Source organism: Peromyscus californicus, unplaced genomic scaffold, assembly GCF_007827085.1.
Source record: "Peromyscus californicus insignis strain IS unplaced genomic scaffold, ASM782708v3 Scaffold_3__1_contigs__length_106647218, whole genome shotgun sequence".
Taxonomy (NCBI): domain Eukaryota; kingdom Metazoa; phylum Chordata; class Mammalia; order Rodentia; family Cricetidae; genus Peromyscus; species Peromyscus californicus.
This window is the reverse complement of record NW_026294551.1, coordinates 106,230,510-106,254,657: the sequence shown is the minus strand read 5'-3', so window position 1 is coordinate 106,254,657 and position 24,148 is coordinate 106,230,510. Positions and strand designations below refer to the sequence as shown.

The 24,148-nt window shown below is 45.9% G+C and overlaps 1 protein-coding gene across 1 annotated transcript in view; it reads left to right on the top strand.

The window, feature by feature from the left end:
* Myh11 (myosin heavy chain 11) overlaps positions 1-24,148 on the top strand; it is a 114,062-nt gene that overhangs the window by 53,101 nt on the left and 36,813 nt on the right. The window contains exons 6-15 of the mRNA XM_052759598.1: positions 3,175-3,277; positions 5,045-5,065; positions 6,847-6,939; positions 8,691-8,754; positions 9,338-9,436; positions 14,150-14,293; positions 18,790-18,885; positions 20,830-20,948; positions 21,647-21,799; positions 22,648-22,821. Of these exons, the coding sequence (XP_052615558.1) occupies positions 3,175-3,277; positions 5,045-5,065; positions 6,847-6,939; positions 8,691-8,754; positions 9,338-9,436; positions 14,150-14,293; positions 18,790-18,885; positions 20,830-20,948; positions 21,647-21,799; positions 22,648-22,821 (1,066 nt within the window). The remainder of the gene's footprint in view (positions 1-3,174; positions 3,278-5,044; positions 5,066-6,846; positions 6,940-8,690; positions 8,755-9,337; positions 9,437-14,149; positions 14,294-18,789; positions 18,886-20,829; positions 20,949-21,646; positions 21,800-22,647; positions 22,822-24,148) is intronic.

The following is a 24,148-nucleotide window of genomic DNA, read 5'->3' as shown; positions in this document are numbered from 1 at the left end:
TACACTTATTTTATGGGTAGGGAAGCAGAGGCACAGAAGGTTAAGGGACTTACGAGAAGCCATGCAGGTGACTGGTTGAGTGGGTATTTGAACTCAGGCTGTCTGATCCCAGGAGCCCCTGTGCCATTCAGCTAATGAGGACTATAGGGGATGAACATATTGAGTCCAGATAGTATTCAAAATGAATGCTATCTAACTGGGCTTTACAGGATGTATAGGAGTTGGACACCAATACCAGAGGACACAGCCAGTTTGCATTAGGGGTGGGACTTAGGCGGAGTTGTGAGTATGCAGCCAATTTGGCTCCTTAGTGAGGCTGACAACAGCCCGTAATAAGCTTTTAGTGATGTTCAACTTGGAGAGGCAGGACTACCCCATAGTGTTACGTTTATGCAAATGAGAATATACAGTTCCATGATGAGAAGTCATTAAGAATTTTCAGACCCTTCCATTAAGCACAGAGATTTTCTCAGAATGTCCCCATGAAACTGTACAGGTCACACACACCAAGGGAGTGAACACAGCTGTGGATCATGAAAAATCCAGTTCCATCTGACTAAGCCAGGGGCCCCCCAGGAGTGGGAAGCTGGGGATAAGTTCCTCAGAACCGTGACAGGGCCTTGGATGGGGACAGCATTGTCGCTCAGAGTTCCAGGGTCACCAAAGCAGAGATAGGCATGTTTCTCAAGCCACTCAGAGCCTGCCAACTTCAGATGCCTGGAGCCTGGGACTTGGGTGTGTTCTTTGGCAAGGCCATCTAAGACAATTTATTTTTATCAGAAACACTTGGAAATAGTTGAGCCTAGAGGACTAAGGGAAGGGAAGGGTTCCCAGAGTCTGTCGCTGCTGATGTCCTCCCTGTGGTCAGGAGCAGAGACAGAAGGCCAGATGGGAAAGCATGGATGGTAGGTAGGGAGTGGAACAGAATAGGGTGTCAACGTGCCAATCATGAGGCTCAGAATGCAGAACTTTCCCTCCCTTTCCTCACCAAGATCCTTCCCCTTCAGTTGAAAGAGAAGTTTATCCACTATTTTGACATTAGCTCGACTGAAGTAATTTATACTATGTTGTACACAACTGAGTGGCTTAGTTCTTTGATCCCTGATTTCAGTTTCAGAGTCCAAGGCTGAGATGTCCCTCTGTCTTTCCCTCTCATTTATCAAAATAAAAAAGTGGGAGGAGGGAGAATATGGATTGACTTACTATTTAGATCTGAGTTCAAATTTCATTCCCCTTCTGTTTTCTGTCCATGGGAGTACCTGGAACTAGATCAGTTTACTTCAGTGTCTCTAAGCCTCAGTTTCCCCAAAAAGGTGAGAATAATCATGAAGTTCCTCATTAGATGGCTGAGAGGATTAAAGGTACTGAAGTGAGGGGACAAGTAAGCCCAGAGCTGTTGTTGTTTGTTTTTGCTCTTTTGAGGGGCATGCCACCCAGCTTCCAAATAAATCACACACGGAGGCTTATTCTTAATTATAAATGCCCAGCCTTAGCTTGGCTTGTTTCTTGCCAATTTTTTCTTAAATTATCCTGTCTGTCTTTTGCCTCTGGGCTTTTACCTTTCTCTTACTTCTTAATCTTACTTTTACTCTTACTCTGTGGCTGACTGTGTAGCTGGATAGCTAGCCCCTGATGTCCTCATCCTTCTCTAACTACTTCTTCTCTTTCCTCCCAGATTTCTCCTTCTATTCATCCTCTCTGCCTGACAGCCATGCCTATTTCTCTCTCCTGCCTATCCCTCCCAAAACAGTACCACCTGTTAGGGACTGTGTTCAGACACTGCCTATGCAGAACAGTTCTCATTCAAACTGTGTCCAGTTCAGGGGATAACAGGAAGCTGGCATGAAGCATTGTTTCTGGACAGTGGATTCTGTGGGGCCAGGCCAGATACTCAGAGCAAGTAGTTGCTCTTTCTTTTCTCTTTTCTCCAGCCTGAGTGAAGTCAATGAGGTATCCTTGGCTGAGAAAGTTAATTTCTTTCCTTCTATTTAGGGAAAAGAGCAGAGCTATGTTCAACTGGGCCATTGGCTCAGCCCAGAGAACCCCAAGCTGACCTTTGCATAGATGAATTTTTTTCCAGACTTTAAAAAAAAAGTCTCTCTTATATCGTGAAATATGAAGTGAGCTCAGAAAATGAGAGCTTTTGAGCAAAGAAAAGAAAAACAAACAAAAAATCTGGGCGGAAGATGATGCAGAAGGAACGTGAATAGAGACCCCATCCTTTCTTCTTAGCAGACATGAGGAACCAGAGGTGGTACTGGAGCTCATGGGTAGAGAAGCCCCACTGCAGTGATCTCTGGTGGCTCAAGATGGTGGCTCCTCATGCTCCAGAAGGAGTCTTCTCATTAGACCATCAGTGCACCACCATGGGAAGCTATCAGCTATATGCATGTTAGTGTAAATTACTCTGACCAAAGAAGCCCTTTGGTACTTGTCTGAGATAATCAGCTAGCTGCCTGATATTAAAGGGATTCTGCTGAGGATGGAGGGCCTTGCTTCTGCTCATGGGATAAGGCATTCTTTTTTCTAGAGTCTCTGCCTTAGGCTCTGCTTTTCTGGAAGGTTCTCTCTCTTCCTTGGAAGCCTCTTTCTTGTCCAGCTCTTCTGAGTAAAATTTGCTGACAATGCCTCTTAGCAGATGGTGCTGAACAGACCAGAGTTTGATCCTTTATAGCAGAGCTCAGGTTCTTCTTCCCTCTTCTTCTGGGCTCTTTCTTGCATTATTTCTAGAAGAATACAGTGGCTTGTGGGCCTGAGTCTACTTGGGCTCATTTGGTCTGGTGAAAAACCCAAGCTCAAGCTGAAGAGATGGCTCAGTGGGTAAAGTGTTTGCTGTGAGCTTGAGGACCTGAGTTCAGATTCTCAGGACCCATGTTAAAAAACATTAGTCAGAGTGATGAGCTTGTACCCTCAGCAATGGGGAGTCACAGACGGAACCTTGGGGTTCACTGCCAGCCAGCCTAGCCTAACTTGTGAGTTACAGCCAGAGAGTGACCTGCATGGTAACTGAGGTTGACCTCTGGCCTCTATACATATGTACACAAACTTTTACCCAAACATATGTGCACCTGCACACATAAACACCCAGCTAATGCCTCTTCCAGGAGAAGACTCAATTTCCCCACTCTGAGGGTTCTGCCTGGCTTACAGGGTCATCATACTCATGTCTTTCAGAGGTGAGTCTGGAGCTGGGAAGACAGAGAACACGAAGAAAGTAATCCAGTACCTGGCTGTGGTGGCATCCTCCCACAAGGGCAAGAAAGACAGTAGCATCACGGTAAGTGTCAAGTGCTGTCACCAAGGCTACACCTAGTCTTAGCTGACTTGGGTGAATAGAACACTAGAGTGAGAACTCAACATGTGCCCCCAAGGTTGGTCCCTCTGGGTGGAGCATGCTGGCTCTGGGGACCCCCTCCCCTTGCCATGGCTACTTGGTCCCAGCAGTCTGGGGATTGAGCCTCCTCTACTGAGGTCTTCCATGAATACTTCTTAGCAATGGCCCTACTAAATCCAGTTACTGTGAATAGATTTCCTGCTGTGGGGACTGTCCTACAAACTCCAATGCTCCTGCTCCCTGGCCTTTGTCCCTATATGCCACAGTATATTTGGAGCCAGCAAATATGCCCCACATACTGTCCCTAGGGGGTAGGGCTCAGTCCCAAATTGGAACGACTCTATGTCCCACCCCCAGGGGAGATGGATTCTGGGGTCACTCAGCATGGGTCCCTGGTCCACTCTTGGCTGAGGCTCTTTCTGTGAGCCACAAGGATGACATCCTGCAGGGACATGTGGTTACACTGACAGGGAGAGAACCAAAAAACAAAAACCCCACAAAGGCACTATACTGGCCCAGTAGGAGGGAGACTTAGAAGGAAAGTAGAGGGAGTTTCTAGAACCTTCCCTTACTTTTCTTCCTCTCTTCCATTTGCATTCCTCATCTGTCCCATGTGGGACCCTGGGTCCAGTCAGTACCTCTGTATGGATGCTGGGGACAGGGGATGACAGCATCTGCCACCCTGCATCTTGCTTCCTGCTCTTAGGGGTGACAGACTGGCACAGTGGCCAGTGAGCCTGGAGCTCTCAGGGACCTGGAGTGGAGGCTGGCTATGTCCTGGGATACTTTTCCCTTTAAACAAGCCCAGGACTATAGGCTAGCCTGTTAGGGTTATGTGTAGGGAACACTGGCCTGAGTTTGTATGACAGAGAGAATCCCACTTCTCCCCCACCTAGCCTTTTTCTATATAATGAAAACAAGACATAACAGTTAGGATGGCCCAGCTTTATGAGGGCTGGATATTCTCTCCCTGCATATTCAGACACATTTCTTCCCCCATCAGATCAGAGGCCAGTGCAGGGGGGGGCACCTGGGGCTCAATTGATAGAGTGCCTGCCTAGCAGGCACAAAGCCTTGGGCTCATCCCCAGCATCCCATAAACCAGATGTGGTAGTGTACACTGTAATCCAAACACTTGGGAGGTAAAGGCAGGAGAACCAGAAGTTCAAGTTCATCTTCAGCTATCTAGTAAGTTTGACACCAGCCTGGGATACATGAGACCCTGTCAAAAAAGGAGGGAGGGAGAGAGGAAAGAAGGAAGGAAGGAAAGAAGGAAGGGAGGGAGGAAGGAAGGGAGGGAGGGAGGGAGGGAGGAAGGAAGGAAGGAAGGAAGGAAGGAAGGAAGGAAGGAAGGAAGGAAGGAAGACATCCACTGAGGCCAGCAATTAGGAAATGAGATGCCTGGTAGTTGTGATGGTGTGAACCTGTGATCCCAGCACTCAGGAGCTGAGGCAGGAGGATCATGAGTTCAAAGTAAGCCTGGTTATACAGTGTCTCAAAAGGAACAAAGGGAACAAGGGAGGGAGAAGGGAGAGAAGGAAGGAGAGGCTAGAGTACAGTGGAAGGGAAGGAGCTGGTCCCTGTGGGCTGGGCCTGGTAGCAGTGGCAGCAAGGAGGAGGAGCTCCACCCAGGGCTCCCACTGTCGGGTGGGCTTGGGTGTGAAGGCAGAAGCACTGATGTCTGTTTCATACTGTGCTGTCTCACTGCAGCAAGGCCCATCTTTTGCCTACGTGAGTAACAGAGTGTTCCTGGTGTGACGGGAGGCACCGAGTGGATTAAGACCTGCATGCATCTGTTGCACCCACGGGCCCCCTAGTGGATGTGAGAGCAGGGCAAACCCCTGAGTTCCTGGCCCCAGACTAGTAGAGGCACCAAAATATCATGGAGTGCGTGGGTTAGGGTGGGGGTGATGCCAGAGTGCAGAGTGGGGCATGTTAGCTAACCAGAGGCTCCTGCCAGAATCCCCAGGGCTGCACTCCAACCTGGATGGATTTCCCCAGTTCAAAATAAACCTCATCCCTTCCCACAATGTGCCTGCCATCAGTTTCCCAACACACTGAACCATCCCATCTGTTGAGCATCTTAGGACCATTAGGCTCCAGAGTGGCCCTGGCTTGGTCAGTGGGAAACCCAGCCAGGGCAAAGCTACCTTCCCTGCCTTCCTGCCCCAGCTCTGTCCCCTGCACCTGTGTGTCTTTGTGCATGTGTGTGTCATACATGTCTCTTCTCCTGCATGCCAGTTGCCTCACCCAAGACATTTGAAACCATCTTGGGGTTGTGATGCACTAGCTTTGGTGGCTAGGTAAGGCCCCAGCTGTGCTGCACACAACCTGGCCTTGCATGGACCTCTGCATATGTGAACTGGACTCTGGGCTGTCACATGGGTCCCAGCCTAGAAGTGACCCTCCAGCATGTTCCATGTCACCTAGTCTGTTGTAGGTAGATGCTGGGCCACACAGTACTTTGTCTCAGACAAGAAGTTGAATGTTATTTGACATAGACTATGTAACCTCTGCCAAGTCAATTAACGATTCTGGAGCATAGTCTCAATACACATCAGATGAGGTCTCTATGTTCAAAGCTCTCCTTGGAAGGCCTTTCAATATGCCTGCTAAAAACCTCTTTACAGAAGAGGGAGCTTTGTGGGGAAACTGGATCCCAAGTCTGCAGGTAGATGGCAATTACTCCAAGTTTCTTCCTACTAGCCAAGGAAAGTAGATGACTCTTCTTGTCAATTTCTCTAGTGGACCAGGTCCACTTGGTGCTGGGGTTTCCATGAAGGTAAGGCCTTCTGCATCTTATTTTGCAGGCTGCATTCCAGGGGGATGGCCAGGCAGCAGCAGTAGCCACTGCCTTCTGTGGTTTGACATCTCTTTGCTTTCCCGGCATGGCTTACTTTGTTGGCCCTTTCCTTACCTCCATTAATCTCATGACTGCATTTGCACACAGGAGCCCCGCAGAGGGGCCTGGGGGGCTGCACGCAGTCTCAGCTGCATTTAATCTACTAGACAGAGTTCATGCAACTTCAAGGCTTCATTCTGCAGCTGCTGAAAAGGATTTCTGGCGGATTTGGAGCCTCCCAAAGTATCTTCCATAGGAAACATCAGAAGTCCAGGCCTGCCAAGTGAAATGCTGCAACTTTTAAAATTTGCACTTAAGCTGTCGGAAAGTTGTAGTAGTTTAGCTTGAAGAAGGCAAACCTGAACTGTGATATCACCAAGGACAGCAGGCAGGTTGTACATTGTACACTCCTAGGGGTGCCATTTATGGGGTTGTAAGCATCCAAGCAGTGTATGATATAATGACCTTTGTCTCTGGGAAGCAGTCTTTCTAGGGAGCAGATATCTTCTTCTCTGTCAGAAAGTTCTTGTGAACAGATCCTGTACATCTGAATGGGACATTTGGGGCCTAGGTGGAGCCAAAAACAGAACAGAGCCTGTGGCCAAAGGGCAGAGCTTTATGTCAGGTCCTAGGTTGTGTTCCCCCATAACTAGATGTGAATGACTTTTAGGGGGAGCTGGAAAAGCAGCTTCTACAGGCGAACCCAATCCTGGAGGCTTTCGGCAATGCAAAAACTGTCAAGAATGACAACTCTTCTCGCTTTGTAAGTAGCAGAGCTATATGGGCTTTTCTGTAACTGATGTGGGCACCCTAATGTCACGTATCCCCCAAGAACACATACTGGAAGAGTATAAGGGCCCTCTGGGACTAAAGGACTAGAGGCAATAGAGGACAGCCACATTTGTTCCCAGTCCTTATGTCCCAAGGGCTCCTGTCCTCATTCATTCACTCAACAATCATTGAGCATCCATTCTCAGTTAGGCATTAACATTTGTGGTTTATCGAACTAACATTTACTGAGCACCTGCTACATATTAGACACATGCAATACTCATTCATTCATTCAACAAAGCATAACTGAGCACCTACTCTATAACACATACGTCTGTCCTCTACCAAATACTGACTAAGCACTTACTGCATACAATCATTCTGGTGGACTTTTATATAGACCCTGCCCCCTTTTCATTTGTTGAGTTTTTATTAAGCATGTAATATATACCTGGCACTGACTAGGCACTAAGAATCACAGTGAATAACCTTGGTCTGGCTCCGGACACAGGAAGGGGAATCTGCTTTGAGGACCAGCAGTCAGTGATGTGAGAGGTGTCACTGTCCCCATGTACCCTTTCCCAAGTCCCAAGGCTGTCTCCTTCCTTAATCAAGGGTACTCTAGCTCCAGGGGATCTGATGTCCTCTTCAAGCTACCCTGGGCACCCATAGACACTTCACACATAGGCACACAAACATATACACATAAATGAGAACAAAATTAATCATAGAAATTAAATGTCCTTGGAGATGTTTCCCTGCCCACCCTGAGCTCCCTCTGGGCCTCACTGTGCTGCCCAGGCCCATTTCCATCTCAGCTACTCACTCAGTGCCAAGTAAGACTCTTACTGTTCGTCTCAGATTCATACAAACCATCTTGATGCCCTCCCTCTAATATGAAGAAGGAACGAAGCCAGTCACAGCCAGGTATAGTGGTGCATGTCTGTAATTCCAGTGCTCAGGAGGCTGAGACAGGAGGCTTGTTAATTCAAGGCCAACCTGGGCTACCTAGCAAGACCCTGACTTGTTCATAATTCAAGTGTGGAGCCTGGAGGAGTTACTCAGGGTGAGCTCTGGCATAGCATCAATGAGGCCAGGGTTTCCATTCACAGCATTAGCAGGAACTCAGATAGCTCAGTGCTTGCCCTACAAATACAAGGACCTGAACCCACAAGAAAAAGCAAGACATGGTGGCATATGCTTGTAGTCCCAACAATGGGGAAGCAGAGAATCCCTAGGGCCGGCTGACTAGCCAGCCTAGCCTACTTGGAGAGTTCCAGTCTCTATCTATAAGAGACTCTATCTGAGCAAACAAGATAGACAGTGCCTGAGAAATAACACTTGACATTTTCCCCTGGTGTGTGCATCCAGTCCCCCCCACACACACACAATCACACGTGCACAAAAAGCATTTTAGCCTAGCCTACTTGGTGTAGAAGAGCCTGTGACTGACCTCTGAAGAGCAATGTCATGCCAGGCCACTTAACCTATGTCAGCCTCAGTTTCCCTACCCCCTTGGGTCAGCCATGAAGGACTTAGTTGTTTCATGAACAAATGATGTTCCCTGCATGGGTTTGATAGGCCTGGGAATGCTGCTTGCTGTGGCCCAACAGGACTGTAAAGCTCAGAGTTTTTGAGAGTCTCTCCTTCCCCCACTGGCGCTCCGACACTTCCCTGCCTGCCTGTGGTGTGGAGTCTGTACTGAGCCTGGCCACTCCATCAGTTTGTTCTCCTCTCCTGCAGGGCAAATTCATTCGCATCAACTTTGATGTCACTGGTTACATCGTGGGCGCCAACATCGAAACATGTATCCTTTACTGAGTTGGGGCCTCATGGGGGTGTGGGAGCCCAGGAAAAACACAGAATCCCCTTCCTCTCTGCAGACTCTTGAGTTTCTTCTGGAACAACCCTTCTTGTGTTTAACAGGAGGTACTGTGGAGTAGGCTTACATGTAAACCCTCAAGACCTGTGTTGGATTCTTGACTAATCTCTCAACTCTCTGGGCCTTGTGGGTGAGACAGAGATGATGTCTGGAGAATAAAATTAGAATAGAATTAATTTGCATCATGTTTATAGCATGTGCTGGGATAGAGCTAGGGCCAGCTTGGCCCCAGCTGTCATGTGGCCTTCATCACCTCTTTGCTGAGTCTTGCCCGTGTCCTTAAAGAGTTCATCTGAGATCGGCTGCCCTACACAGGCTCATGAATCAGAAATAGTGGCCAACTCTGCCAGCTCTTAGGTCTTAAAACTTTCTGGGGAGCCTCTCAGGTCCTGGGGACACCTGCAGCAGCTGGCTTGGCAGGGTGGGTTAGGTTTTTGGAAGCTGAATCCCCGAGCTGTGAGCTGAATCCCTGATCTGGCCCTAGAGCCCTTAACTCTTCCCCAACCAGATCTTTTGGAAAAGTCTCGGGCGATTCGCCAGGCCAGGGATGAGAGGACATTCCACATCTTTTACTATCTGATTGCTGGAGCCAAAGAAAAGATGAAAAGTGAGTGTCTGCCCTGTGATGGGTTCAGGGTCAGGAACTGGGAAAGATCTGATGCTGGGGTGGCAGGTATGCAGTCCCTCACCTCCTCTGGTGCATGAGTGTGGCCTTTATTTAGATATCCTCACCAACTATGTGATGTGGTAGATCGCTATCAGTCACACATTATTAGAGCATTAACTGTTCAGGTCCAATTACAATCTGTGACTTTAAAGGAAGCAGATGACAATGACTTAGATGCTCATCTAGAAAACTTGCCAGGTGTCTGGTAGGATAGCACATTGCTTTAATCCCAACACTCAAGAAGCAGAGGCCAGGAGATCTTTATGGGTTTGAAGCCAGTCTGGTCTACATAGTGAGTTCCAGGCCAGCTATGGCACATAATGAGACCCTGCCAAAAACAAAACAAAACAAAAAAACCCAAAAACAAACAAACAAACAAACAAACAAAACCTTTCAATTATGTTTAGTTGTTGGCTTAGGTTTTGGTTTTGAGATCAGTTCTTACTTTGTAGTCTGGGTGGCCCAGAAATTGCTAAACTGACTAAATCTCAATTTAATCTTGAATTTGTTATCCTTCTGCCTCAACTTCTCAAGTGCTAGACATGGGCCCCAAAGCCTAGCCTTATATTTTGAGTTTAGAATGAATTTGGAGGGATAGTGAATTCAAGACTTTCAAGACTTTTACACAGATCTTGTTGTTCTGTTTTGAGACAGGGTCTCATGTGGCCCAGGGTAGCCTCAAACTCATTACATAGCCAAGGCTGACCTTGATTCCTGCTCTCTGCTCTATCTCCCAAGTGTTTTGATTACACACATGCACAACCTCCTCCACTCCCTCCCTCCCTCCATTCTTTCTTTTGACTCTGGGAATGAAGCCCCGGTCTTTATACACACCAGACAAGTCCTGTAAATTGAGCTACATCCCAGCTAAACAGACTTTCTTTAAAAGGACAAATAGCCACTGTCTACTGCTCTGCAGGACACATGGGTTCTGCTTAACTCTGCCATTGTGCAGAAACAGCCACAGCAATGCATAACCCAGCAGAATGGATATGTTTCAACAAGATTATATTTACAAGAACAAGAAGCATACTGAAATTTGCCAACTTCTACTATAAATTAATTTTTTCATGTATTTCAGGTAAGAAATAAGCAGCTTTGGCCATGCAGGAATCAAATTTTTTTCCAGCATAATATTTTTATTGATTATTTGGGAATTTCACACAATGCACCCCAATCACACTTTCTTCCCAGTCCTCACAGGTCCACCTCCCCATTCTTGTGCCCTGCCCCCCAAAAAAGAAGAAAAAGAACAAAAGAAAAGAAAATACCCTACGTTTAATTTATGTTGCCCATATATATACTCACTGGAGCATGGTCAAACTCCCATGGCCAGCCCCATAAAGAACACTGAGTCCTTCCCCACCCCCACCAGAAGCCATCAACTGTGAAGAGCTACACTTCAAAATTTCTATCACAGTTTTTAAGGACTCTCTTTAGTGGCTTCCTGTCTAGACTGTTTCTTTTTTTGCGGGGAGGGGGGGGAGGATGGGGCCGGGGGGTGGGTAGGGTGTCACAGAAGCCTCAGAGTTGAGGAATCAAATTCTTAAAGGAACATCAAAATTACAGCCAGAAAAGGGACACAGTGGTGAATATGGGTGGAGAGTGGAATCCATATTGTATGCTAGGGTTAAGACTAAGTTAGAAAACTGATGGCAGCAACACAAACTTGGTTTCTTTCTGCTTTTCCCCTCAGTTATTTAGTTAAGATTAGCAAAAGGACTGGGGAGTGAAGCACACCTGTCATTTCAGTACTGGAAGGTGGAAGCAGGAAGGTCAAGGGCAGCAAGGGCTATGTAATGAAACCCTGAAGGAGAGAGGGAGAGAGGAAGGGGAAGAGAAAGAGAAGAAGGAAAGGAAGATAGAAGGAGAGAAAAGTAAATGAAAGGAGAAAAAAAAGGAAGCTCTGAAAGGAATGTGATCAGCCCAGCCATGATGGGGCATTTTGCATCGCCCCGCACTAGCGGTGTGGCCCCTTGTTTCATTGTTCTTGAAGCATGGTCTTCTGGAACACCTGGTGTGAGATGGACTGGGTGCTGGGTGGATCTACACCAGCAAATAGGTGAGGTAGCAGTTCACAGTGGGAGCCCTGGGGGAGGGTAGCGTGCTGAAGCTGTTTACCTTTCATCCCTCTGGATTCCCAGCTGCATTTTGCTTCATGCTCTGCAGCAAGCTTTTCCACAGCTGAGCCAGGGGCAGCTGGGCTAGGGAATAGGGGAGAGTCTAGGGCCAATTGCATTTTTGTTTGTTTGTTTTGCTTTCTTTGAGTTGGGATCTCACTAAGTATTCCAGTCTAGTCTGAAACTTGTAGCAATCCCCCTGCCTTTGCCTCTGAAGTACTGAGATTATAGGCATGCACACCCAGACTTATCTTTATTCTTGATGACAGAGCTGGGGAAAAGGAAAATATGAGAGGTTGAAATGCCTGTGAATCTCTCTAAACCATGGATAACGGTGTTGGCAAAGACCCGAGTCCTTGTGACTAGTCCCATGTTTCTCTGAAGCCAGAAACTTGAGTTACCTTGGCCTTGAGTGTGTCAACTTTGGGTTCATCAAGTGGCTTCAAGGTGACCTGACCCATAAAAGACCTTGGCTTAAAAAGAGAGCATCTCCCCGACATTACTCCAAGTATCTCTAATTGTCTTGGCAAGGAACACATGTGTTAGAAGGGTAACAATCAATGAGGGGAGGGGGAGAGAGAGAGAGAGAATGGAAGAAAGGAAGAAAGAAAGGAAGGAAGGAAGGAAGGAAGGAAGGAAGAAAGAAAGAAAGAAAGAAAGAAAGAAAGAAAGAAAGAAAGAAAGAAGGAAAGAAAGGAGGAAGGAAAAGAAAGAAAGGCTAAAAATGGACAGGAGATGAAAAACGAACAGCACAAAGGAAATAGAGCAGCTGAGTATAACTGTGGGGTCAGAGAGATGGCACTCTGGGTAAAGCACTTTTACATACATGAAGACCTGAGTTCTAGATCTGCTGAACCCATGTAAAGGCTAGGAGTGTGTAGCAGCTTACCTGTAATCCCAGCACTCACAGGGTGGTCACAGAATCCCCAGACTACCTAGTCTAGCTGAATTTGTCATCTCTGGGCTCAGTCAGAGAGCCTACCTGCCTCTGTGTGTGTGTGGGGGGGGGGGGTTGGGGGGTAGGGAGGTGATTGAGAAAGACTTGATGTCAACATCAGGCCTCTACATGCACACTCATACTCATAACACATGCTCACACTCACACTTCCGTACACAAAAGAACACGTGTGCATTGTATACATCCAGAGAGAGAAAGAGAGAGGAGAGAGAGAGAGAATATGACTTTTTACAGAACAGCTTTCTTTTCTTGAGACACCATTGCTAAATTTCCTTCCCAGGGACACACAGCAACATCTGTCTCTTCTCCTAACCTCCCAGCTATGAACAGTGGCACAAAAGTTCACCACTAAAGTTCACTCTGTGGAAACAATGATTTTACTAGGCTTCCTTACCTCTGTAAGGAAGGTAAGGGGTCACATAGGGGTGTGGATGCTCTGCCCACAGGGTAAGAGCTCCTCTGTCTTAGTCTTCCCTGGCCTATGTACTAGGTAGCTTGATTCAGAGGATGCTCACTCCCAACAATCTCATTCTGTAGACCAGATTGACCTTGAACTTAAGATTCCCTGCCTTGGCCTTCAGAATACTGGGCCTATAGCCTTGTACAGACAGGCATGTACCAACAAGCCCGGCACAAACAAGTTTTATTAGATGTAATAATATAAACAAGGGATTGGCAAATAGGTTCACTAAAGTGCCAGACAATAAATATCCTAAGCTTTGAGGACCATAGTGTTTCTGTTACAGCTGCTTACTATTTTCAGTGGGAGAGCTCACAAAGAAATGGAGGCAGTTCTGTTTCAATAAAACTTTATTTACAAAGACAACCAGTGGGCCAGATTTATTAACCTTTGATAAAAGGTTTGTCTACTGATTCAATTAGAAATAGTTGGAAGAAAAAGGAGGAGGGGGCTGGGCAGTGGTGGGGCACACCTTTAATCCCAGCACTCTGGAGGCAGAGGCAGGCGAATCTCTGAGTTCGAAGCTAGCCTGGTCTACGGAGTGAGTTCCAGGACAGCCAGGGCTACACAGAGAAACTCTGTCTTGAAAAACAAAAAAACAAAAAAACAAAAAAACAAAAAAAAAAAAAAAAGAAAGAAAGAAAAGAAAAGAAAAAAAGAAAGAAAAAAGAAAAAAGAGAAGGGGTAAGAGCTAAACCTTTATGTGCCATGGCAGGAATTCAGCATATAAGACATAAATTTGATGTCCTGAAATAGCTTGTTATACACAGGGCAGTACATAATATACTATTTAGAATATGTTAATCTGTTATTGTCTTAGTTTACTCTCTATTCCTTTATGTAGTAATTTATTTTTAAAATGTATGTGCATGTGTGATTTTCGATATAAACATAACACACAGGTGAGATGGGCATAGTGTACAACCTGCACCACCATGTGAGACCAGCACTGACTGCTGGGAACTATACATGATGACATATAGGATGGGTTTTAACTGCCCACACCTTCAGAAAGCGAGAAAATAGTGATGGCCCAGACTGTTGCTGGGACCCTGTGTCATACTAAATGTAGAAGCATGTTTCCTTACTCACTTCACTCTCCTCCTTTCTTTTAGGTGACCTGCTTTTGGAGAGCTTCAACAGCTATACATTTTTATCCAATGGCTTTGTGCCCATACCAGCTGCACAAGATGATGAGATGTTCCAGGAGACACTGGAGGCCATGTCCATCATGGGCTTCAATGAAGAGGAACAGCTAGGTGAGTTTCATATCTTGGCCTAGAAGACTGGATTTGTATCTGTGGCGCTGAGGGATTTGGGCCCTCATCTAATCAGGGTGGATGGCTACTCTCTGAGTTCCCTACCTCCTGAAAGGAGGGAGAGAGGGAAAGAAGGAAAATAAAGAGAAGAAAAGTGAATCTTGCCACACATGGTTTATTAGGCAAGTGGCTGAAGTAAAACTTTTTTGGTTGCAATTGACCCAAATTGATTTAAGCAAAAAAAGTAATTCACTGTGTTGGTTACTTCTGCTTCACTGCTGACACCCAACTAGACAACTTCAGACAGGGGGATTTATCTTGGTTCATGGTCTCAGAGGGTCTCCACCCATCACAGAGGGAAGACATGGTGGAACAGTGAGACATGGCAGTGAGAAGGTGTGACAGAGCTCCTTAAACCACAGCAGGCAGGGTGAGAAGGAACTGCCCCATCAGCCTACTTCCATAGGCCAGGCCCTGCCTCTTGGCTTTCAAAATAGCACATTAGCTGGGGCCAAGAGCTGGGACAAGAAGCTCATGGAGGATGGTCTAGAATCAAATCATAGTAACTTATACTGGAAAACTCAGAGGTGCTGGTTACAGGTTCAGTAGGTTCTAGGGACTCAAGAATTTCTCTAAAAGCTGGTTTCTGGTCTTCTATTGTTCAACACTGTGGTTCCTATATAGGCTGTAGTTTTCTTGACAGCAATGTCAGTTGTGTTCCAGCTCTTATAGCCTTGGGTTTGTGGCCAAAGTGTAGAGGGGATCTCTGTTATAACCCCAAATAGTGGCATCCCACTAGCTTGGGTTGGTGGGCCAAAGTGAGTATGTGCATTCCTTGGCTGCCTATGATGTTAGGGCCATGAGGTAGGGAGGTAAGGGTGCTAAGAGCAGGCTCTTAGGGCTGAACATGGATACACCAGACCCAAAGGAGGTGATGGAGATACAGGCTGTTCCTGGGAATTTAGCTCTGTTAATGGACTGACATTGGCCCCTGCTGGCTTCAGTGCTCTGACTCCAGAAACACTTTTCCTTCAAGTTCGGATGGGCTTTTGCATTCAGAGTATACCAGGGCAAGACTGTGGTAAACTGGCCTTCCTTCTTCTGCCCTCTGGGGTCCCAGAATATCCAGTTGCTACAGTAAGACCTGCAGGATGAATTGGTGCCTAGAGGATAACCTACAGTCTAGAAAAAGAGGGTTCAAGAATAGAGTTGGCAGATGGGTGATATCTGTAGCTCTTGGCTACTGCCCCACATCAGCAGCCAAGGCCATGAACTTCTTACATCTAATGCATCTTCTTGGGGACAAGGGTCAGTTTAGCTCCTAATCCAGTTTTAAGAAGACACAAAGAAAGATTAAGAAAACACACTGAGTGGGTCCCAGCCATGTGCTTCTTGTTTTCCCCTTAAGACACCAAAATATTCAATGTATTTTATTCAAATAGTGAAAAAAATCAGGAATAAACTGAAATGGTGATTGATGAATTTATTATTGTCTGCCCTATAAACGGGGACAGATGGGACCATTTAAATTGTGTTTTGGAAAAACACTGACCTCTGTATAAATATTCACAGAAGATTAAGAGAAGCTAGTAAGGAACAAAGCAAGACTTTTTAAATTTTTTGAGATAAGGTCTCAAATAGCTCAGGCTATCCCAGAACTCCCTATGTTGCTGAAGATGACCTTGAACACCTAATCTTCCCACCTCTCCCTTCTGAGTGCTGGATGACAGGTATATGCCATCACATCTGCTTTATATGGTGCTGGGGATCAAGTCCAGAGCTTCTGCAAGCCAGGCAAGCTCTCTACCAATGGCTATGTCCCCTGCAGCCTTTGGGAAGGAGCCTAAGTCTTGCATGTGTCAGACAAACATGATGTCAAGGTTTTTAGGTACATTATTTAATGTCATAGACACCCTGTTTAGTTTCGGTTTGTAGATGGAGAAACTGAGGCAGAGAAGCAAAAGGGTCTCCCTGAGAATGCATAGTGAATTGCTGCTGGGGCTCACTCTTGGGACACTACTTTTGCCTACAGGAATAGAGGTTTGGGCCCTTAAATTTCTTGAATAATTTATGTCAGGGACCAGGTGGAAAGCTAGGCTAAATGGATTCTTAATTCTAATTGCATACTCTAGCCAGGCATGGTGACATATGCCTGTAATCTCAGCACTTAGAAGACGGAGGCAGGAGGATCACTATGAGTTTGAGACCAGCCTGGGCTACATGGTGAGTTCAAGCATACAGGGGTATAGACTGAGACCCTGTTTCAGAGACAAAAACAAACAAGCAAACCAGGCATGGAGGGAACACCTTTAATCCCAGCACTAGAAAGGCAGAGCCAGGAGAATCTCTGTGAGTTCCAGGCCAGCCAGGGTTGCATAGTAAGATCCTGGTTCAAAAAGCAAAACAAACAAAAAACCAATCAAGCAAGCAAACAACCCAATAAATAAAATGAAATGTAATAAAATTTAAACCTATACTAAACTGTTGCACACTGACTGCATTAGGAGTTGTGCTATTTGACCCTGTGACAATCAACCCTATATGGCAGATGCTTTTGTCACACTTCAGTTGACAAAACAGAGGCCCAGAGAGACTTATATCTCATTTGAGGTCACACAACTGCTGAGAACAAGGACAGAATGGGGCCCTTACAGTGGGTTCTAGCATCACTGTGCACATCCTTCCAGGGACTGTAGAGAATCATGATCTGATTTTAGCCATTTTCAGCCGATGCCACTCCACATCCCATCTATATTAATGCTGCCTGAATATTTTAATGTGTAGGATAGAACTTGGCAATCATGTTTGTTGTGAGCTTTTTCACAAGCAACAATCTATCAAAACACCAAGTTTATGCCCTGATGATACTGATTTTAATACATTAGAGTGACTACCTAGCAAGAAAGTATGTTTTTAACATTTTTTAGCATAATTTTTAAACAGTACCTTGCAAAGTTGTCCACGTTGGCCTGGAGCTCTCAATGTTTCTGCTTCAGCCCCCAGTGCTGAGATTATAGGAGTATACCACCACACTCAGTGAAAAGCCCAAACAAAAAAATTTTAATCATTTATTTGCTGGAGTGGGCCATGCCATGGTGCACATATAGAGGTCAGAGGACATGTCAGGCCTTGTTTGACCTTCTGAGTCACCTGTCTGGCCCCAAACTTGGTTTTTAAAATTGGTAGATTTAAAACATGGGTGAATTTTCACGTTTAAATTTTGGTTTCTATCATACTTGGAAAAATCAGTCCTGGTAACTCTGGGCACCTTTCCCCTGGGAAAAAAGATGATTGGTAGAGTATCTATTGCCACCATAAGTGGAGTTATAGTCCCTGTGAGTCCTCCTAGCACATCAGTAATCACTGTGACCAAAGATTCTCAAGAAAGGGTGACTTGACTCCCCCTTCACCCCAGGGGACACTTGGCAAGGTCTGAAGACAATTTTTGGCTGTCCTAGCTCTAGAGGTGGGCACTGCTGCAATCTACTGGTGCGTGATGGGGTTCTGCTGAACATCCCATGGATGCTCAGGACTACCTTCTGCCCTGAGTTCAGCAAGGCTGAGCTGGAGTTCGACTACTCACCTTCACTCTGCAGGCACTTTGACAATACCTGGGTTACATTGGTACTTTTGAGAACCATGAGGCTAACATATCCTCGTTTTCAAAGGTTTGTGGGGGGGGGTTTAGTATAAAAGAGAACACCCTTAGCAAAACCCTGTCTGCAGCAGCTTCACAGTGGAGAGGAGCGGGTGTGTAGGTGGGTTGGCGGTTAGCAACTGGATCTTCTTCCTTCTGACTGGGTCTGGCCCTTGTGATGTGAAGACAACTGTTGTGAAGGAGCTAAAACCCATGATTTAGCCTGGAGATCAAAGAAAGATGGAATTTCTAGCCTTTGTTCTTGAGACATGGTAACTTCTTGGTGACTACATACTCAATTAAAACAACTGTTAGCATTGATTAGTGACACACCCTCCACTCACCTAGTCATTCTTTTCCCACACATCTCTATCCATCCTTCATCTGCCTAGTCATCCACATTCCATCCATTCATCTTTAATCCATCCATCCATGCATCTTTCATTCATCCATCCATTTACACTCAGGTATCCATCCTCTACCCATTTTTCCATTATGAGTCCATCCTCCATCCTCCACCCACCCATCACTGCTTCCATCTATCTACCATTCTTCCTCCATCCATTCATCCACAATAGTCAGTGAACTATATTTGGTATGGCTAGAGCTTGTAAGTCCCAGGAGCATAGAGAAATCCCATGTGATATGAGGTTTTCAGCAACTTCCTGGCAATATCAGCTCCTACATCCAGGCATCTTCCCCTGCAAGCCAATTTGACTCTTGTCAAGATGCAATAATAAGTCAGAACTTGGTCTACAGAGGGCTAACACTGTTTGACTCTGGGTGTCCAGTGATGATGCCAGCTCTCAGAATACTTTGGGTTGCTACTGTCTAATCTACTCTTCTCTCCCTGTTTCAGCCATCTTGAAGGTGGTATCATCCGTCCTTCAGCTCGGAAACATTGTCTTCAAGAAGGAACGGAATACAGACCAAGCATCCATGCCTGATAATACAGGTACTTGTCACTTGTCCCAGCGATGATAGCTTGAGAGACAGGAGAGCAGGTCCCACTCAGGCTCTGGTAATGCAGATATCCCCTTATCTATGGTTGCACATGGCAGTCAGCTGTGGTCTTTTAAAGTAAGGGACAACACAGGGAAGGGGTTTGAGAAAGGCCACTTTCATGTGACTTTTATTATAATACAGTTTTAATTATGTCATTTATTGTTACTGTCATTGTTACTTTATTATTAGAAGGTTTTTTTGGTTTTTTTTTTTTTTTTTTTTTTTTTTGAGACAAGGCCTCACTGTGTATCCCAGGCTGGCCTGGAACTCCCAGTTCTCCTGCCTCAGCCTCCAAGTGCTGGAATGGCAGGTGTGCACCACCAAGCTGGCTGCCTAACTACTACTGATCACTGTTATTAGCTTGTTATGGTGCCTCCTGTGTAAGTTAAACTTTATTAGAGGTATGTCTACATAGGAAGGCACTAGTGTGCACAGGGCTGGCACCATCTGCCATCTCAGTCATTCACTCAGGTCTTGGGTATGTGCCCCATGGCAATGGGGGTTTTCTGCTGTCACTGCCTCTTCCTTCAAGTGTTTCATGACTGCAGATCCCACAGCACAAAGTCAGAAGTTCAGCATTTCAGGCCAGACGGGCTGGCATAGTCATCTCTTCTGAGCCCTCAATGGTTTGTTTATTGAATAAGCATTTCCTAAGCAGTTGCACTCTGCCAGGCCTTGGGACACAGAAGGAAAAGCCAGCTCAGCCTTTCTTATGGTACTCAGTCTTGCTGAAGAGTCAGGCCTCAAGTTTCCTGCATAGGAGGGGGTGCCAGAAAAAGCACAGGTGGTCTAGATAAGCTGTAACACTGTCCATCACAAAAATGTTCCCTGGGCCAGGAGAGATGGCTCAGAGGTTAAGAGCACTTGCTGTTCTTCCAGAGGATCCAAGTGTGACTCTTAGTACCCAGGTCAGCTGTTTCACAACTGCCTGTAACTTTCAGCTACAAGGTATCCGTCCCCCTTTTCAGCACCCGCACACACGTGGGTACTCACATACATATACATAAATAAAACAAAACCTTTAAAAAGAGGTTCTGCTACCAAGTGCTATTTATCTGAAATTCATAGTTAACTTAGAACCCTGGTTCCCCCACTGATTCTGCCAACCTTTCTTGAAAATACTCAATATTTTGTTCTTTTGAGAAGATCCCCTGGCTCCCACCACTCTTGGTGGTAGCTAAACATAAACTTTCTAGTTTTGGAGCCACCACAAACTATATATTGTATTGCTTTACAGTTCCACAGAGGCCACACTATTGGACATACATTGTGGAGTATTCTCCCCAAATGTGGCACATGAACAGGATCCAGTTCTTCAGGGGAATCCACAAAAAGAGACATGAACAGAGAGCTTGTGAAGCAATGGAGGAATCCTAAACTTTGACTATCTGCTGGGCATGTGTGCACTTGCATGGGCATACCCCCCTCCATGGGATACATAAGTCTTTGTGTGTAGGAAGCAGCTGAGAGTATGGTTCTGTGTGATTTTGAAAATAAGTTTTTATGTGCAGAAATATACACAGTATGAAAACAAGCCACATGCTTTATGACCAGAGTAGACATTTATAAATACATTATAGTTTCCCCTTTCTCCTTTCTTTTGCAGTTGTTTTTATTTGTTTGCCTTTTATTCTTCTGAGTCAGGGTCTCACATAGCCCATGCAGGGATCAAACTCACTATGTGGGTAGAGATGTGCTTGCACTTCTGATGCTTCTGCCTCCATCTCCCAAGTGCTGTGATGGCAGGTGTGCACCACCATATAGGTGGTGACTAACATTTCTTTTTCTTTAGCGAGAAATGAACAGTATAGATGACAGTGGCATCCCCCTCTGGTCCCAGTGTCACCTAGTCTCTTTGATGGCATAGGCTAAAATGCTTTTTTTTCTCACACAGCTGCTCAGAAAGTTTGCCACCTTGTGGGGATTAATGTGACAGATTTCACCAGAGCCATTCTGACCCCACGAATCAAAGTTGGACGGGATGTGGTACAGAAAGCTCAGACTAAAGAACAGGTAATGACGCTGTGGATGCCTTCCATCCATTTACCCATTCAACTACCTGTCATTTCACATACATGCCATCTATTCATCCACCCACCATCCATCCATCTACCCATATGTTCATCTAATCACCCATCCATCATCCACCCACTAACTCACCATCTACCTGTCCATCCAAGCACTCATTTGACTAACAACCATCCATTCAATACCAACCATCCATCATCCACCCACCCATCCACATATTGATTCAACCACCCATCCACCCACTCACCTGCCCACCCATCCATACATCTGTTTATGCACTAACCCTTCCTCCAATCTACTCATCCACCAGCCAGCCATCTACCATTCTTCTACCTGTCCATCCATTCCTCTATTCATCCATTCATCTATTTACCCATTCACCTCTACATCCTTCATCTATCCAATACTAAAATATTTTCAGTCTTATGCCAACTTTTGAGGACACTGCTGACTGAAAGCAGAGTCCCTCACACATCACTGATCTTAAACAACCTGACTTGTGGAAATGTCTGTGTATATTTTCAAGCAGGGCTGATAGCCTCTAATTGATCCTAGGTGGGGACAGGCTCTGTGAGCTTCTCATGGGTGGTATTTCATCATGCATTCCACCATTCCTTAAGTCTGACCACTCTTTCTGTCACTTTTCTGCTGGTAATATCCGTGTTTCCTTCACTGTCCTGCAGGCTGACTTTGCCATTGAGGCCTTAGCCAAGGCCACCTACGAGCGCCTTTTCAGGTGGATTCTCAGCCGTGTAAACAAAGCCTTGGACAAAACCCACCGGCAAGGGGCTTCCTTCCTGGGGATTCTGGATATTGCTGGGTTTGAGATCTTTGAGGTATATCCATGGTCTTGGTCTTCTGGAATGGGCTTTGAGACACTTGCTTTGTAGGAAGCATACAGATAGGCATTATAGGTAGGAAGCTATCTGGTTAAGGTTATACTTGAGTGTGCATAAGAGACATAAATCCACTATTTATGTATTGGCTTGTATAAATTGTCTAGCCAACATAGTTGGATGCAGTAGGCAGGAGCTGCCTGTTCTGCTTTCTACCACATTGGCTCCATTTCCAGCAGTTCTCCCTTCATGGTGCCAAGATATTGCCAGAGCTCCAGATTGCCACTTAGCAATCTTAGAAAAGAGCTCTCATTTATTAGAGCTTCAACCTAAATCTTGAAGTAGAAGTTGCAATGCTTCCTGCTCACTTGAGTTGAGCCAATGGGTCAACTCCAAGCTAATCACTGAGCTCAAGTTCTTACCATATTTCATGTAGTGTATGCAGAATGCCTGGGTTCCACTCCCATGAGTTGGAGAGAATGTCTCAGAGAAAGAGAAGCCCTAGAGGCTGACAGATGTATCAAAGAATTCTACTGTGGGATCACCCTGTCTTGAGCCTCAGGTTTCCTGTCTGTGAAATGGTAAAGAAAACATGCCTTATATGGTTAGTCCATCTATATATAGATCACATGAGGTGAGTGCCCTGTGGTATGGGTATGGACCACTTTTACCAGCCATACAGGGCTTTACGCAGTCTTATTTGAGTTTTGCACCTCTCTGAGTGCTGAGGTGGCAGGAAGGGCTCTTCAGGAAGCCAGGTCCAGGCCATGGGGATTCCTGCAAGCTGAACTCCCTGTCCTATGATATCACCCAGTTCAGCTGCCCTCCCTCTCCATACATACATGCAGGTGAACTCCTTTGAGCAACTGTGCATCAACTACACCAATGAGAAACTGCAGCAGCTGTTCAACCACACCATGTTCATCCTGGAGCAGGAGGAGTACCAACGAGAGGGCATTGAGTGGAACTTCATCGACTTTGGCCTGGACCTTCAGCCCTGTATCGAGCTGATTGAGCGGCCGGTGAGGGGCTGGCACTGTGCATCCTGGTCCATTTGCACACACCTAGTCAGAGCATGCTTTCCATGTGGGTGGTGTTTCTGGGCAAGTCCTGGAAGGCTATAAATGGAGTTTTGGGGAACTAGGCCATTCTTTCTATGTTTACAATCAAAGTTGTTTTGTTTTACACTACCTTCCCCCTTTTTGAGCCAACTCACTTGGAACTCAGTATGTAGACCAGGCTAGCCTCAAACCCTAAGAGTCCTCCTGCCTCAGCCCTCTCGGTGTTGAGATTAGTCATGCTGGTCCTCAGCAAAATAATTATTTTAGCAATTCTGGGGTTGCAGCCCAGGACCTTGCCCATGCTAGGCATGTGCTCTATTTCTTTAAAGTTTAAAAATATTTTTATTAGCATATATAAATTTTTTTTGAGACAGGGTCGCATTGTAGTCCCAGCTGGCCTCAAACTCACTATGTATTTGATGATTACCTTGAACCTCTGATCTTCCTGCCTCCAGCTCCCAAGTGCTGGGATTTCAGGTATGCACCGCCACACCTGGTTGATGCATGATTGTGACAATCTTTCTGTCTCAGCCTTCCTGTGCTAGGATTAGGGCATACACCACCATTATGCAATTCCCTCAGTCTTTCTCTTCTCTTCTGCTCATCCATTCCCAAAGAGTCAGTGCTTTATCCACTTCTAGAGTCATAGCCGGCGAACACTCACAGTATGCTAGGCCCCTTCTTTAAGAGTTGAGTCTATAACTGTGAACAAGATGGACCCCCACCTCCTGGAAGAGCCAGTGGTGAAACCAAACTGACACTTCTGGCAAGGCACTATGGAGGACAATCAGGAAATGGTTCCACAAGTTGGAGTACTCAATGTGGAGGTAGTTCTCCCAGTGTAAATGGTACATACTGACACCTTAATTTAGACCCTCTCAGACACAGGAAAAACCTTGTTGAAAGGGATCCTGAGTAAATTTATAAGGGAGCAAAACAATTGTGTAATTTTTTTTTCCCGAGATAGGGTTTCTCTGTGTAGCTTTGTGCCTTTCCTGGAACTCACTCAGTAGACCAGGCTGGCCTCGAACTCACAGAGATCCGCCTGGCTCTGCCTCCCGAGTGCTGGGGTTAAAGGTGTGTGCCACCACCGCCCGGCATAATTCTTGTGTAATTTTAACTGGGTATAGTGGCTCACACCTAATCGCAGCACACAGGAGGCTGAGGCAGGAGGATTACTGCAGGTTTGAGTCTAATGTTGACTGAACAGTGAGTTCTGGCAGCCTGGGATATAGGTCTCAAACTGTGTCTGAGAGCATAGGAGGCTCTGTCTCAAATAAAACCAAAC